This window comes from Aphis gossypii, chromosome X (genome assembly GCF_020184175.1).
Source record: "Aphis gossypii isolate Hap1 chromosome X, ASM2018417v2, whole genome shotgun sequence".
Lineage (NCBI taxonomy): Eukaryota > Metazoa > Arthropoda > Insecta > Hemiptera > Aphididae > Aphis > Aphis gossypii.
The window spans coordinates 6,474,406-6,490,857 of NC_065533.1; the positions used below are offsets into that span (position 1 = coordinate 6,474,406).

The 16,452-nt window shown below is 33.2% G+C and overlaps 4 protein-coding genes and 1 pseudogene across 5 annotated transcripts in view; 3 read left to right on the top strand and 2 right to left on the bottom strand.

Annotated features, from left to right (window-relative positions):
* The window catches only part of LOC114130376 (uncharacterized), a 34,554-nt gene extending 28,099 nt beyond the window's left edge, over positions 1–6,455 (top strand). For both annotated transcript variants that reach the window (XM_050205545.1, XM_050205544.1), the window contains one exon: positions 6,015–6,455. In XM_050205545.1, the coding sequence (XP_050061502.1) occupies positions 6,015–6,298 (284 nt within the window). In that variant the 3' untranslated portion in view covers positions 6,299–6,455. The remainder of the gene's footprint in view (positions 1–6,014) is intronic.
* Positions 6,456–9,696: 3,241 nt separating this feature from the next.
* LOC114130378 (uncharacterized) lies at positions 9,697–10,659 on the bottom strand. Its single transcript, XM_027995345.1, has one exon. The coding sequence runs from the start codon at positions 10,657–10,659 to the stop codon at positions 9,697–9,699; it is 963 nt and encodes a 320-aa protein (XP_027851146.1).
* A 1,280-nt stretch (positions 10,660–11,939) lies between these two features.
* LOC126551627 (uncharacterized) lies at positions 11,940–13,293 on the top strand. The gene is made up of 5 exons (XM_050205536.1): positions 11,940–12,714; positions 12,771–12,842; positions 12,897–13,004; positions 13,062–13,169; positions 13,242–13,293. Exons 1-5 carry the CDS (start codon positions 12,019–12,021, stop codon positions 13,284–13,286), a joined length of 1,029 nt encoding a protein of 342 aa, XP_050061493.1. The 5' UTR covers positions 11,940–12,018; the 3' UTR covers positions 13,287–13,293.
* A 379-nt stretch (positions 13,294–13,672) lies between these two features.
* Positions 13,673–14,418, top strand: LOC126552306 (uncharacterized; annotated as a pseudogene).
* Positions 14,419–14,537: 119 nt separating this feature from the next.
* Positions 14,538–15,785, bottom strand: LOC126552307 (uncharacterized). Its single transcript, XM_050206999.1, has 4 exons — positions 15,602–15,785; positions 15,356–15,533; positions 14,764–15,248; positions 14,538–14,707 (listed from the first exon to the last, which is right to left on the bottom strand). The coding sequence occupies exons 1-4, from the start codon at positions 15,783–15,785 to the stop codon at positions 14,538–14,540; spliced, it is 1,017 nt and encodes a 338-aa protein (XP_050062956.1).
* Between the last annotated feature and the right edge of the window lie 667 nt (positions 15,786–16,452).

Genomic DNA, 16,452 nt, shown 5'->3' on the forward strand with positions numbered 1-16,452 from the left:
AACAGAAACACCTCTCCGGGGGCAGTGTCCTGGCGTGAACACGACACATCGTCCATCCCACTGCCACTCTCGTAATGAGGGATACGGCGTGCCATTATATTTTAGTCGTCGCGATCTTTTAGCCCGTGCTAGGTTAGGTTAGGTCTCGGGGGTTGCCAACCGCTTTAGGCTTTCAACCTAACCTAACTTCGTCCTCGGGATAGCTGGTTTGACCCGAAGCTGACTGGTTGCCTTCTTTTCTGTGAGTCCGAGCTCTCTTTCGCAGTTTTCCCTCCGTAGATAAGTCAAGGCGCTGCTTATCCTAGTCATCCTTAGTCGATCGGAGCAAGAGACCATATATCGCCCCTGCTGAACAGCTACGATCGCTTCCACTTCAGCAATGGCACTGAGGATAGCTGTAACCTAACCTAACCCGTCGGCGTTGTCTGACGTTTGGGACTCCAGGTCCTTTGTGTTCCTCTCGGTTTGCGCTGAAGCCTCCTTGTAGACGACTATGGGAGCCTGTTCGCCCTTCGGAACACGTAGAGTAAGAGTCTTGAACGCCTTGATCACGCTCTCTCGACTATCCTTGAGGCCCGCGACTACACTCAACAAATCCTCAATGGCGGACTTAAGGTCCGGGCTTCTCGTCTTAGCCGACCTCACATCCAAAGACGTCGCCTTCTGTAGTAGTAGCTTATAACCACCGTTCTGTATGGCGATGCACTTACGGAGATGGGTTACAGTACTCTGAAGTAAATCTCTTTCCGAGCGAGCGAACATATCCTTATTATTGCCTACGACGGGTCCGTTTGCAGTCTCCGACTCAGATTTCCGTCCGAGGGTAGTGTCCTACTTCGCAACACTACCAGCAGTCGCAGTACCAGCACCATTAAAGCCTGCCTCAAGTCTTCCATATTTGTTGGGTAGCTCGTTGGAAGCGATGACGACTCCCGAGATGTGCCCACACTCCCTGCCACCGGCACCTGGGAGTTCGAATTCCCTGGTTCAGTATCGGTATTATCTGTATTTGTGTACATCATAAGGTTGAAGTGTGGCTTAGCCTCCACCGGTGACGCCAGCCTAATGTCACCCGTTTTGCTTTCCGGTTGTCTATCCTTATCCACGGGGGCATCGGGGGTCGATCGCTCCCCCAATGGTGCATTTGTCCACGACCGCTTATTCGTCCAACCCGGAGGTATGGCTTATTTCGCGGCTACCCTGCATATCTACAGGACGTTCTCCTATACACAATCTGGGGACGCGCCCGATGGCATGTGCATGCACACGGAAACCTAACCTAACCTAAGGATACCGGTCGTCAATCACACATACATACCTGAATGTAATGGGAGATGCGACCTCTTTAACACACAACAACAATTTAAGAAATTCGGACTCAGAAATATCAAGTTGAACAGGAATAGACAAATTATATTATAAGGGAGGTGTAGTAAACTGACGTTTTTAGTATAAAAACGTAGTTCTAAAGTCCAGTGGCCTAGAACTATATCACGCCACCGAGTCGGACCACTGATGCCGTTTCCTGATTGGATTAAACACATCACGCCACTTCATAGACGTAGATCGTCCTATTCTCCATCATGGCATGTTCCATATAAATATGAGTCCTCATCATAGATTTAATTAGAGTTAGTTAAGAGTCAGTTAGACTTAGTCAGTGTTGTCACTTGCTCTCCGGTAGTTAAGTACTTGTGCTTACGCTAACGAAAGCCTTTTCATTTATTGTTTTAACAAGTTAATAAACGTATCAATTATCTTATTAATCTATTGTTTAACTTATATACCTCATCTCTCCAACCTACGACGGAACGTGCATTTGTCGTAAAAGAAGCGTGCAGCAACCATCACTGGTTACTACAGAGGGAACACTGGAAACCTTGAAGTCGATTTGGTCTGATGCGATGAACATAAGGTACAAACAATATTTCAAATTATTCAATATTTTAAATTAACTTATTCTAATTCAAATTAAGGCATGACTTCTCACACATCTGTTTAGGGTTCCGGTGGACTTATGTGACGTGTTCGTATCTCGGTCTGGCACTAGTCGTATCGTTTGATGGCGCCACACATACATCCACAGGATCTGGTGAACTTATTCAGTAACAAAAATTAAGCTCACCGGTTTCGATCTCGAGAAAACGCAAGGCGATAACAAGGGCCTAACAATAATAAATACTCACGAAAAAGAGTGTACTAGTAACAATATATAGTATTTAACCAGAGTTAGTTTGTTCCGCAATGGCAAAGCGAAAAAAAATTCACAAGTGACAAAATATAGATATAAAAACAGTATTTGTGTGTATACAACTGTACAACGAGCAAAACAAAATAAAAATAAGGTAAAAAAAAGATAAAATGCAAAATGATAATACTACAGATATGATAATAAATATCTGATATTAATTACAAATGACCAAAAACAATGGAATATAATATGCTACGACACAATAATAATAATTATAAGTATGATAATAAAAATTGGGAAATTGGGGATAAAGGAACAACTGAAAATAAGAAACATGGCAGTCGTCATGGTCATCAGCATATCGCAAACGTTAATAATTAAAATATTTAGACCACGAGACATTTTCGCTACGTACAGATAATACCTTTAACTTGAAGTTTGGTAATGTTTGTTTTTTTGTTTCTAATATAACAATCAAACGTTACAAAATTGATACAGTGGAACGAAAAATTGTTAAATTCCAATCGTGTCTGAGAAAGAAAATCAGTATTATAAAGTATGTGACATTGAGGAACAAATGTATTGATTTGCAATAACATAATATACTGATTATAATATAGGTAACAGTAAATATATTATCAATGCAATTTAATATACTGCATTCACGTTGACCCGGCTGACCTTCTTTTGCATATGGCATCTTTCTGGCATCTTTCTTACCATTCTAATTATTTTTAAGTAAGGGGAACTTTTATGTGTGAATTGCGCACTGCTGACACCGTGAATCGAGTTTTACTGAGAGTAATCAAGCCATGTCTCTGCAATCCGGTACATCCAGTTATTTGGCTCCGTTTTGTTTTTATTTTTTCATCATTATAATAACCATAAAAATATTATCGTAAACAATAAAACCAACTGAATAAGTTCTAACTAACGGATTGATTCATTAGATTCAGTTAATATGAAAGTGTTGGGAGAGTGTTTTGTGTATAATTTATAGTCGTCAACCTAGCTACAATGTATTTTAACTTTAGAGTATATCGTGCAACATTATAATACAAGTAAAAAGCAACAAAAATGTTTTAGTTTTGTTTAAAATCAATAAAAATTTGAAAAGTATTAGCAAAATATTAAAAACAAGTGAGTTTCTCGAAGTTGATTGTTCCTTATGTACCTGAGTTTTTGCAAGAACTTTATGTAAATAGAATTAAATATTTTATGGTAAAATTTTATAGAAGAAATAATTGTTTTCATAAAATTCATACAGTATATGATTTTCTGACTATTAAGAGCTGACTGGATAAATTAAAAATCATTTTGTATTTACAACCAATAAACTATACATAACAGTTCAGCTTTTGTATTTTTCTTCACTATGGAGGACACCTGGCGTTTAACATTATTCAGCGATTTTAATTGCACACTTTGGTCCAATACTACTAGAGCTGTTCAGTGAATTACTCTGCACTTTATACATTTAACCATCCCATAAAAATTTAAGATAGAGCAAATTCCCAAATCAAATGACAGTTTTTTTACAATATGATGTACAGTGCTACTATGATTGAAAAATATAGTTTTTTACGGCACATTTTTAGACATATTTTATTATTATATTTTTTTTTATAGAAAAACGAATATTATCCTGGACAGGTAAATTATTTTATACAATAACTTTCAGCACCACTTGTACCCTTAAATTTATTGATACCAGATACACTGTATGTAGTCATGAAAATAGTTTCAGTATATATCTTTATTTTGTTAGGTATATAGAATATTTATTTTTGCGGAAATTAGATGTGTTTTTTTTTATTTTGGTAAATTATTTAGTTCGTAACCTAACCTAACCTAACCATTATTATTTGTGTTGACTAATTTCATGCATTTATTCTATTGAAAATACTCGATAGTACATTAAATGTTTTTAAAATAACAACCATAATCGTATATTTTAAATAGATTAATGAATATTAATTATTACCTTATGTATTCGAAAATAAGACGCTTATAGTTTGTAGCTATCGGTTGCGATCACACTCTGTCTATAAACTCCACTCCACTCGTACAGAACATTCATCAATAAGATTCGTGTCATTGATTTAAGTATATTAGTATACACAAACTCAAAGTTATACTATTAAAGTATAATTTATTGTACTAAAATAAATAATCCAAAAAATGAATTTTTGTTTAGTTTCACAAATAACACATTATGTAGTATATTTTTTATATACATATATATATATATATATATATTATTTTTTGTTTGTTTAGAATACAAAACTGAGTACTTCCAATATCATTTAAAAAGAATGATAGAAGAAAAACCAAGTATACTTACATAATCTAAAGAACACTAATTAATAATAATATTTTTTTTAGAAATAAGTTAAATTATAAAATAACGATAATGTGTGAATTGATGTCAAACCTTAAATTATCTAATTTATTGAGAAAATGAGAATAGGCTCTCAACGGTTAGCTACTGTAACTTTAAACACCATAAAAAGAGATCAATAACTCTGTATTAGGTTCTGAGTGTGTCTCATCATTGAATTAATATAATAGGTATAATAATAATCTATATATTATATATAGGAGACCGCGCCTATTCACTCATCTACACCCAGACCAAACCACTGGGTTTAGAGACTTGACATTTTTTACAGAGATTCCTAAAGCAATGTAAAGGAGCACTAAGAAAGGACTTTTCAAAGTTTGACTTTTAAGGAGATAAACCTTAATAAATAATCAGTAATTTATTTTATTGTACACTAAATCTTATTCTACTATTATGCTATAGTGTACGCATTTACAGTTGTAGACTACAAGGAAAAGTATTTAAAAAAATATTTAATTATAAACAATTGATACATTTAAAAATTAATAAAATTCTTTAAATTATAATAAATTAAAAAAAAATAAATCAATATTTTTGAATTACCAATCTATATCTAAATCATAATTTATTGTAACTACTTCCAAAACTATATACTGTTGTATTAGGATTTAATGAATTTTAATAATTGAGCAATAATAAAAAAATAGAATTTAAATAGGTTAAGATAACAATTATGAAATATAGTGTTGTTAAACTTTTATATTTTAGTTAGCATAGTAATCAAAACATAGTAGTAAGAAATGTAAATAAAATTAGTTATAAATTAGGTTAAAATAATAATTACGTAGGTAAGTTAAGGTGTAAATTAGTATAATACAACCGATAATTACTCAATTGTAAATTTAGTATAGGTATAAGAGATATGGTTAAGGCAGAAAAGGGGTCAGTGGTAGTGATCGTGTGACTCGATCACCATCGGACGTCGCATTAAATAAAGTATTTCACATCATTTTTGGTTGTACTTTATTTTGGTATACGTCCGAGTAATCGGAGTATATGACAATACTTAAGATCTTAAAAAGAATGTGAAATCCTATAATATCTTAGCAGCAGTAATACTATATTGTATAAAGTAACAGTATCATTATAAACAACATACAACACATACGAGATTAAATATACAAACTTGTAGTTATCTGCCTAAAAAGCACGATTTGATTTGACGAGAGTAATTTTCGTTAATAAACCACCATTTTTTACTTCACTATGAATTTTAAGTAGTTTTTTTTGTTTTAGTTTTTAGTTATTTATTACTTTATTAATAGAACATGCGGCAATACCAAATAATTTTATTTAACCAATTCTTACGTAGGCACATAAAGCTATATGTTTATACATTTTAGATTTATTTATATCTATTCAACATTTTATAATTAATAAAAAAATAAAAGTAATATAGATATGTATTTGTGGTTTCAGTAACGTCAAAATTTCTTGTTAGTCCTTGGTGCAAAAACTTTTTTAAAAAAAAATACAAAAACAAAAAAGATCTAAACATCAACATGATTAAAGTACCTGAAGATAGCAAACTCACTATTAAAGATATCGAAATCACAGATGAAGATAGCGAACTCACTATTAAAGATAACAAAATCACCGATGAAGATAGCGAGACTATTGAAACTGATCCAAAAAAAAAGATGAATTTTATTACATCTAAATTGCAGCTATTAAAAAATTTAATGAATAATTATTTAATTTAATTTAAGTGCTTGTCATTTATTAATTATGTATCTAATAATTGTTATTTTGTGTGTGTGTGTGGGAGGGTCAGTGGGTATATAAAATATATGGTTGTCATAAAATCGATGATTACAAATTTAAAGTAAATTGTATTAAAATTTTATTAAATATAGACATTAATCGAAATAAAATACTGGTTTTGTTGTTTAATAAGTTATAAATAAGTTACCTATAAAAAGTTGCATTTCTGCAATGAATGTATTATGTTTCAAGTTGAGTTCTCATTGAAAACTGCTGTTCCTACTGATAATCATCCTGCTTTGAACATTAAGTTATCTTATTATTAAAGTAGGTACCTCTTTTTATGTTCATGGCCAACCTATTTATAATCTATATATATAAAAATGCACTCAGAGAAAAGTGTAGTAGGATTAATGAAAAACGACTGTAAATTTAAAGAAAAAAGGTGATGATTTCGAGCCTATGAAATTTCATCATAAAAATGAATCAATGTACAGATTTAATTCAATGAAATCTTATGTTTTCAATAATAACACATTTATCATTATTGCAATACATATATTATTTGTAATAAGAAAATAATACTTTTGAAAGGGAGAAAATCAAATCATTAAATCGAAAATAAGATAGGTACATTAAATTAATTGTTCAACTATTATTATTTTAAAAACATTTTTACTTATAATAAAGACCCACCATTTTTAAAACTAGGAAAATCTTATAATTAAGTTAAAACTATTTTATTTCAACTAATTATTCAATTTTAATTATTTTAATAGCACTTTTACTTAAAACAAAAATATATGGTCTTTAAAAATAAGGAAATTAAATCATAAAATTAAAAAGTATTGCTTTGTAATCAATGATATTTTTATTATTAAAATGAAGCGCATTTATTTTATTTTCAAATGTTTAGCATTGAATGTTTTGTTATATAAATATTATATATGTATATTAATTTAAACAACACAAAAAATTCTTAAAAATAACTATAATAAAGTATAAAGATATTAAAACTTTAAAAATCGTTTATTTTACAAATTCTTACTAAAAATGTACAATTTTTATAAATAACAATATTTCATATTTTTAATTACTAGCTTATTATTATAAATAATAAATAATTATACAAATATATGAAATTATATAATATAAAATTAAGTAATTTTTTAAATAGGTAAATAATAATCTTATAAGAAATAATGTTTTAACCTAATTACATGATCATTCGTATACATGGGTATACCTTGTAACAATAAATGATGAACACAGTCTTTCTTGAACTATTGTTCATAAAATTGTTATTCTCTTTATTATATTCAAGTTTATTAAACAATACATTATTTTCTTTTTATTGAATTATATCATAAAAATATGATTTGACATATAAAAAAAAACGTGTAACAAGGATGAAGTTTAATGTTTGGTATTTTTTACTGAGTTGACTCACAATACAGCAGTAAGCGTGGTGGACTGGCGAATTCTGCTGTGGTTGGATAGCTCTCTTATATGTGTTCGGCGGTCTATCGCACTGACGGCGGCTGTGGCGGTCTCGAGGCGTATCGGCGAGTATCGTACTGCGGGCGGTGGACGGCGGCTGTAGCGGTCTCGCGGCGTATCGGCGAGTATCGTACTGCGGCTTACTCGTCTGTTTTAGTTTGAACCAAAATAGTTTGGTTTCTAAAACAGAGGAGTGAGTAAAAAGAACGGAACACAAACGGCGGTCGAAGGTGGCGAATTGTGAACGGCGGTATTCACTTTACCGGGACTAGTCACCTGTCTGAACCATTCGTGGATGGCTCCAGGTAGACCGTTTGTCGCCGGTAGAGTGAATCGGAACGAAAACTATGTTGTTTTTCGGTGGTGTATGAGGTATATTTGCAGGCTGTGCTGGCATCCTCCGAGTTGCAGTATGCGTCGATGACGCTTGCGGTTTTCTGAGGTATCTGATGGTACAGTTCTCGCAGAGCACGCTGTAATTATGATAGCACATAATTAAGGTGATGCTGAATGTACCTGTACCATCAGATTACCGGTAAACGGTAATTTCAACTGGTTAATTCCGCGGGTACGATGCGAGCCAAAGTGTGGCGCGGCGTTCACGCTATCTAGTGTGACCGTTTGGCACATATTGTTGGGCACCGCACAGAAATTAGTACCCGTATGGTCGACTAGCGGCGTGTCGGTGCGTGGTGGCAGCGCCCGTAAATCGGATTGATTATTATTTCGTACACCGTACGAGCTGGTTACCTAATTATGCGCGCTATTGTGCGGATAATAAAATGGTCTCGTTACAACCTATCATACAGATTAATCGGAGGTCCATGAAAATAATTAATGTTTTGTACGGTGTATTCATCTGTTACAGATTTACTTATTCGGTAACATGCTAAATGTTTTTCATAACATATAATGTTTAATTTTTTACAAATAATATATAATATGTCGTTTTTTTTTACACACACAATTTTTTTTATAACATATGCTGCTAAAGCATTTTCATAAAAAGTAGCAAGTACATGGTTAATATTATATATTGTATTAGCATGCATAATTTTATCATAACATAAAGCTTCATTTGATAAAAATCTATTATTAGCTAAAGAATTATTATTTATTTGCTTCATATATTCAACATATGGAATTTCTTCGCTTAATTGTTTAAAAGAATAATAGGTAATCATTAATTTTAAAATTGTATAAAAAATCAGAAAAAAATAATGAATACTTAAAACCAAGTGATATGGGAACATTAATTCTAGAAGTTATATTTTTTGTATATGTTTTTAATTGGCGGTGTTTTGATTCAAAGTTGTATGACCATAAATATCTTAAAGGACCGGATTGTTTTATTATAGAACAGTAGTGGGTCAAAAAGTGATGTTTTGGTTTGAGATTATCATTGAATAACTCAACATATGTTTTGTTATTATATTGTTAGGGCCGAAGGGGATATTTAATGTAATAAATCCGTACTTCAGTATAAATTATCATAGACTTTATTTTGTTTAATAAATATTAGCATGTAACGCGTTGAAACGGTATTGATTGTTGGATAGCTATGACGCTACTAAAATTATATAAAATAAAATATGATAAAGTTGCCCGAGCGACGTCTTATCGCTCGCTGATTGTCGTACCGGTCTACCTGCTACAGTGATAATAATAATTTAATTTTCCCGGCTCCAACACACCGCCCGACATTTTACGCTTGCGGAAAATATCAGCAAATTACAAAATACTTGATAATAAATAATACAATACAAAAAAAAAAACATTTCAATAATTGCTGATCGGTGATCGCTAATTCATACAAATAATTGATAAATATACATTATACGTTTATAACACACAAATATTAATACATAAACAAATTTATAAAAAAAATCTAATACGCTTAATCGTCAAGCGGCAATGGACACAAATTCCTAACCGCTTGTTTGGAATTGCCTCTCTCCGTTCTCACCGTAACCACACGAATGACATCGTTTGGAGCTGCATGCAGATCAATAACTCGTCCAAGTCGCCACTGTGTAGGTGCCAAATTAGGTTCCCTTATGATCACCAACATACCTTTCTTTATTGAGGGACCAATTTTAGACGACCACTTAATTCGTTCCTGTAGTTGGCTAAGGTACTTCCGACTACAACGCTGCCAAATTTGTTGGGTCAATTGTGTTACCAATTGCCAACAACGTAGACGGTTAGCTGGCACGTTCGCCATATCCTGTTCTGGTAGACAAGTCAGAGAGCCACCAACCAGGAAATGTCCAGGAGTAAGCACATTTAAGTCAGATGGATCAGGAGATAGTGGGGATAAAGGACGGGAGTTCAAGCAAGCTTCTATTCGACTTAATATTGTGTACAGTTCCTCGAACGTTAAAACTGCATTACCTAACTGCCTAATTAAGTGATGTTTTATTGACTTAACTGCGCTTTCCCACAGTCCACCGAAGTGAGGACTATACACGGGAATAAACTTCCAATTTATTCCGACTTCAGACACACAACGTTGCACTTTTGCTTGATGTTCCTTTGAGCTAAACAAGTCGCGTAGCTCCTTTAACTTTCGATTAGCTCCTACGAAGTTTTTTCCGTTATCAGACCATAATGTTGCACAATACCCACGCCTTGACCAAAATCTTCGAAGGGCTGCTAGGATAGCATCCGTACTGAGATCACTCACCAACTCAATGTGTACTGCCTTAGTGACGAAGCACACAAACACGCATATGTACGCCTTTAACGTTTGAGCATTACGGCGGGTACTAACCTTTATTTTGACGGGACCGGCGAAATCCATTCCAGTGGTAGCAAACGCGCGACAAGGTTGTATACGTTCTTTTGGTAGGTTCCCCATGACTGGTTGAAAGGTAAACGTTTTAGTTTTAAAACAAATAACGCATTTGTTTACAATTGATCTAGCGATATTTCTACCGTTCAATGGCCAGTATCGATCCCTAATTGACGCTTATAGTGCTTGAGGACCGACATGTAATTGGCGATAATGTTCGTACATAAATATTAATGTTGTTAATTTAGACTGTGCTAGTAATAATACTGGATTTCGCTTATCGACATTGATTGATTGCATATTATTTAGACGTCCACCGACTCGTAATACACCGTTCTTATCGATAAACGGACACAATAATTTTAACTTACTTCGTTTACTAACATCTTTTTTAGCAATTAAACATTTGATTTCTTCAATAAAATATTGTTTTTGAACTAATTTAATCAACAACGTCTTGGCGGCATTAAGAGGCCGTCGTAGTAAAAGTGAAACGTATACAACGCTCAAGAGATGGCGTTGAATTCCATATCGCCGCCGTCGCGGTAGGCCGTAACCACGCCCATCGTGTACTCGACGGGGTCCGCGTGTTGTAATTGCGGGAGAGGTACATTATTATTTCACGGACGGTCATTCTGAACGTTTCGCATCATTATAGAGCGTAACGAAATTATCGCCCGTGAATTCTATACGGTGCGCTAGCTCGCTCCTAGCTCACAAGTCGCAAACCTATTTTTTAATTAAAGCTCCTGTTTGCTTAAAAATGTAAACCAATAAAATAAGCATACAAATTATTAAACACCATAACTTGATTTATATTTCTAACCTAATTACTTTTTAAAATAAATGTAAAATAATAATTTTATTACGATTAAATATATTTTTTAGTAAAAGTGTTGCGTATTTTACGTTGTAACTTATAAGTGACATGCAGTAATTTTTGTATGATAATTTAAGTAGTAACTGGGTCCCTGGGGGGCCACCACCGCCACCGCCACCGCCACTGCCACCGCCACCCCCGCGACCTACCACTCACCCAAGGTACCGCCACCCGTACCACCACTCGCTGCCAGCCATGGTGAGCGCCGCCGTCACACCACCTCCCGCCCCGCCATAGATGCCGCAACCGGACACTGCTCAGCCGTTATCTCGTAGTACACATTATCTTTATACCTATATCTATACATCTATATACGTACAAAATATATGCCCCACCACTAATCCCCACTACTAGTTAACACCTAACTTCCAGAACTCGATCATCCCCCACCATTCATAATAATAATAATAATAATAATAATAATAATAATAATAATAATATTAATAATATTAATGACGATTAATAATTAAGCACTAATATTCAGTCATAGTTTTGTTTTAACAGTGTCAAGTTGTAAATCTCTGTTTAACTTTATCAGTATTAATATGGCAGGGCCAATAAGTGAAATGAACCGTTTGTATAAATATGTTGCACCTTCATCGCCGTCCGAACTCATCGATTGTAGTAATTTCACAATTGACTTTGAAAATCGCAAGTTTTTAAACATCGGATTCGATCCAAAAGATAAATTTAATATTGTGCTGCGAATAATTACACCGTCACGGTATGTAAATATTTCTCCAGACTTCTTGAAGCGTATTTATTCATTCATGGGTAATATTTTATCCCACATTCTCGATCCTGCTGTGAAATATAAAAAATTCACTTTTTTAGAATGTGAATCGGTTTTGATCACAAGTATGGTATATAGGGGAGAGCATGTATTAGTCGTAGAGTCTAAAGAAACAAGCGGATGTAGAATTTTATTGAATAGAAGAGATCTTATGACAATTCAAGATTTAGAGTGGATGATTTTTGAAACCGTATCAAGAAAAATCAATATCGTAAGACCTAATATTTTAAATCAACTCGAACAAATATCCGAATACTTTAAAACAGATTTTAATATTGATAAATCCGCTACACTCGATGAAGTTATATCAATAATCAGAGGAATTCATATTGAATTAATCGCGAAACATATACAAAAGAACAAACAGAGTTTTTTAACCCAAATAATATTATTCGCAACTGAACAGCTTGCAATCAATTGGATGACAAAATCGAGAAATTCGTTAAAAGTAAGAATATATTTTGAAATTATTAATAAAAATATTTAACATATGCATTAAATTAGACAGTTGATGCACCGGCAGAATTTATTTCACCAACCAAGAGAAATGAGATGCACGATGCTGAGGAATTAAAGGTGAAACATATTGTACATATTTTTATTACGATTACTGATTTTTGTTAATTTTAGTTTTATTCTGAAACCTTTGATGTGGAAATGCTACAACCTTCACCACCAAGATACTCAAGTATGTCTTCATTGATGAAATATAATGAAGACGATCCTTCACAGTCACGAGTAACTATAAATGAAACCAATAAAATATTCAAGTACTAAATTTTATTTTATTCTTAGGGTGCTGACGAGGAAAGGGGATTCAGAGAATATTTAGTAACAAATTCGATGAATCCATTAGAGGCAGCATGGGCTCCGATTCGGAAAACTATACCAAGGACGATACACGTATGTCGTATATATATATATATATATATAATTTGTATGAGAAAAAAAAAATAATTATTATTAATTTTATAGGCTGTCGATGAAAATGATGGTCCTACGTATTTTAACAGACCATAATCCCCCACCATCTCTTTCCGCCTTCATAGATGGCAAGTCAGCAGAACAATCTATTCACTCCAATACAAAAGTCTTTTTATAATTATTAATAAAATCTTGTTAATGATAATAATAATAATAAATATTTCTTATATCATAATATTTGTTATTCAATACGTTATCAATACCCAGACTATGTTTCCTTCCATAACCCTGTTTTATATCATATGAGTTTTTACTCCCACCCTGACTTAAGAGTAGGGATTCGTCCCCGCTTTAAACAAGCGCTCGATAGCACTACATAAAAAGGATGACACGACTATATGACAAGTCAGTCGTAACCCGCTCTTCAAGTTAACAAGTAACATTAAGTAACAATTTCTGCGTTTAACCTTCAGTGTTACATAATGGCTAATAATCTGATCGATTGTAACACATTCTTTATTGATAGCAATGTTTTTTACACATTGGCTTAGATCCGGAACTTTTGTTTAATTGTGTTTTGTATTACAAGTAACTCTCAGTGCGTGAAAATGAGTGTTGAATTGTTTCAATCCATAAATACACTTCTTAACAACGTAAACTTTAGACTTCCATCGCACTTACTGTTAAAGGAGTTTAAATTGATGTCAATAGAGGAATTCAACGGTGTCAACATTCTGTCAATCAAATGCTTGCAGCAAGACCAGAATGTGCAGTTGACTAAGGAGAATGTTAAAAAGATTTTACAATTGATCGATGCCATGGAAGAAGTTATTCAGATGAAAAATATGTATGTTCGGTCAGCTTCATTGCTTCAGGCCTGTAAGATTTCAATGTTTCTGGGGAAAGAAATGCCGTTACCCAAAGATACAAAAATAAGCGATGTTGAGGAATATCTGGAGCACATTGAGGTCAAGAAATTGAAAGAACGTATTTCAGTCCAAGGTACTTGCTTAATAGCAGATTTAAAGATTAAAGCACTCAAACAATTGGCAAGGGGCTGGTTATCTTCTTCACCCGAAACTGAGGTAATACTAATATATTTTACATAATGTTGTATACTTAAACAACATTTTTTTTTTTTTAGGCTGAAGTCAACAGACCGAGGACAAGAGCATTTGTAGCGCGTGAAAGGGCAAAGGCAAGCCGTAGATTAAATTATTTGAAATAATTTATTGTGATACAATCAGAAAAAAAAAATGTTTATAATTATATTTTAATATGGCGAATAATTAAATAAAAACATCATAATTTTTTTTTAAAAAAAAGTTTTTTATTTTTACAAACTATTTACAATTTCCTTACATCACCATTAAACGGGTTATAAGTTATAATTTGATCGTGTAAAATGAGACAATAAGCTGCGGTTTTTGCTGGAATGGCCTTGTCTGTTTCGAATTCAATTCGTAAATCTACAGTCGATGATTTTACGTTGTCATTCTGTCGTAATAAATCCACGACTACGATTGGTACAAATTGTTGAAAAATATTTTTAGGAAGTAAAGGGTCACTATACTCTCTCTCTCGTAGTACGATTTCTGGAATTCAGCATATGCCTTGTACAATATAGCCGTAACATTGTTTGTGAAATCTGCACGAAAATCTTCATATGGATATACTTCAGAGTTTAAATGTACTTTTAGGTTTTTCAAATAGCAGTGATCGAATCGTCCTGATGGATTAAATAAATTATTTTTTCGATCGGTTTGAAGTCCGATTAATGCAAATCTAGGTTTCTCCAACAAACTGCTTGATTTTACCGTCCACGAATGAGAAGTGTTCTGAGGGAGAACTGGATACTCGCACAAGTCCCAATTTCTGAACGCACACGCAACTGGTTTACGAGAGTCTAATACTTTTAACAGTTTTATTTTTTCTTTATCACTAACTCTGATGATGGGCATCTTCCAGATAATTTTATTTAATTCAATGGCTACTTTTTTAAGTTTTTCATTAGGAGTTGTCGTCAAAACATACAACGCATCAAAATCTGTAGATGATCTGTTTAAAATTATTTGTTGATTACAGTTGAGTAGTATTTTTTTATAATCTTCACAAAATCCAAACAAGTGTTTGAGCGGGATACAACCAGCGAATTTGTTATTTACATGAAATGTTTATTTTCACTGGCATCCATATCTACGTCCCAAGCAGCATTTTGTAGATTGTTCAATTCACTCGGAGTGTGCGAGCAAAAACCTTTAAGACTCGAAGATATTCCAGGAGATTTTAATTTTTGTATTTCCACTCCGTTAATTTCATATCGGATTTCAGAAAATAAAAATGCTAAGCCATTATTTGTAAAGTTGAATTCACCCTTCTCTGCTGTAATATCTGCAGGTATATTTAATTACCTTCAATGTAAAGATAGCTCTCGCAAGGCAAAGTGTAAGCGTCCATATTTTGAATAGATATTCTAATTTCATCGTTATTGGATAAAGCTGTAGTCGAATACGGAAGGAAAGAGTGGTACTGCATTTGAGTTATTTTGCAATCTTCTTCATATCCGCCAGCTACGTCCAAATACATTTCATCCATGATTATAGAACTTTTAAAGAGCGTAGAAATGATAGATTGTTTTTGGTTAGTTTCTTTACAATCGGTGTAAGTCTTGACGTATTAATCTTGCTAGTAGAACTATTGATTTTCTTGATAACATTTCTTTTTATATAACTGTTGAACTTAATAGCCATCTTTATGTTTAATTTGTAAACGAATTGTGATTGGCTCCCCTCTTAATTGATTAAGTTATTATCTTGATCTCTTAGCACTATATTTACTTTACTTATAGACGTGGAATTAAGCCGGTAGAAAACTAAATGTTTTGGAACTTCAATGATTTGTCCAGGCGGCGAAGAAGGGAAAAACTCGTGTATCGTCTGGCTCGGTATACCATTACTGAATGAACCAGAAATTAGATTGCAATCTATTTTTATACAGTTAACTTTCATTATGTTAACTATCCGTTCAGATTCATGCTTTGTGTTTTCAGAGTAAACTTTTTTTCAAAACCTAATATTTTGGATATATTATGTTTAATCGTGAAATCAATATCATGACTACACGTCATTGAACATTTTAATGTGCTGCTATCAGCCTTGAGTTGAAACAAAGTAACATGATTTGGTAAGAGTTTTTGAATCGTTGACTCCAAATTAATTTATATGATCCCGTTGGTATAGTTACATTTACACATTTGCCGAGC

What these genes read in the sequence shown, in the direction of transcription:
- LOC126552307 (XM_050206999.1), bottom strand. Translation starts at nt 15,785, where the DNA reads ATGGATGAAATGTATTTGGACGTAGCTGGCGGATATGAAGAAGATTGC. An exon ending in GAGCTATCTTTACATTGAAG is followed by an intron (nt 15,534 to 15,601) that starts GTAATTAAATAT and finishes ATAATGGCTTAG; the next exon opens with CATTTTTATTTTCTGAAATC. An exon ending in AGTGAAAATAAACATTTCAT is followed by an intron (nt 15,249 to 15,355) that starts GTAAATAACAAA and finishes AATTTTAAACAG; the next exon opens with ATCATCTACAGATTTTGATG.
- LOC126551627 (XM_050205536.1), top strand. Translation starts at nt 12,019, where the DNA reads ATGGCAGGGCCAATAAGTGAAATGAACCGTTTGTATAAATATGTTGCA. An exon ending in ACGATGCTGAGGAATTAAAG is followed by an intron (nt 12,843 to 12,896) that starts GTGAAACATATT and finishes TGTTAATTTTAG; the next exon opens with TTTTATTCTGAAACCTTTGA. An exon ending in CTATACCAAGGACGATACAC is followed by an intron (nt 13,170 to 13,241) that starts GTATGTCGTATA and finishes TTAATTTTATAG; the next exon opens with GCTGTCGATGAAAATGATGG.
- LOC114130378 (XM_027995345.1), bottom strand. Translation starts at nt 10,659, where the DNA reads ATGGGGAACCTACCAAAAGAACGTATACAACCTTGTCGCGCGTTTGCT.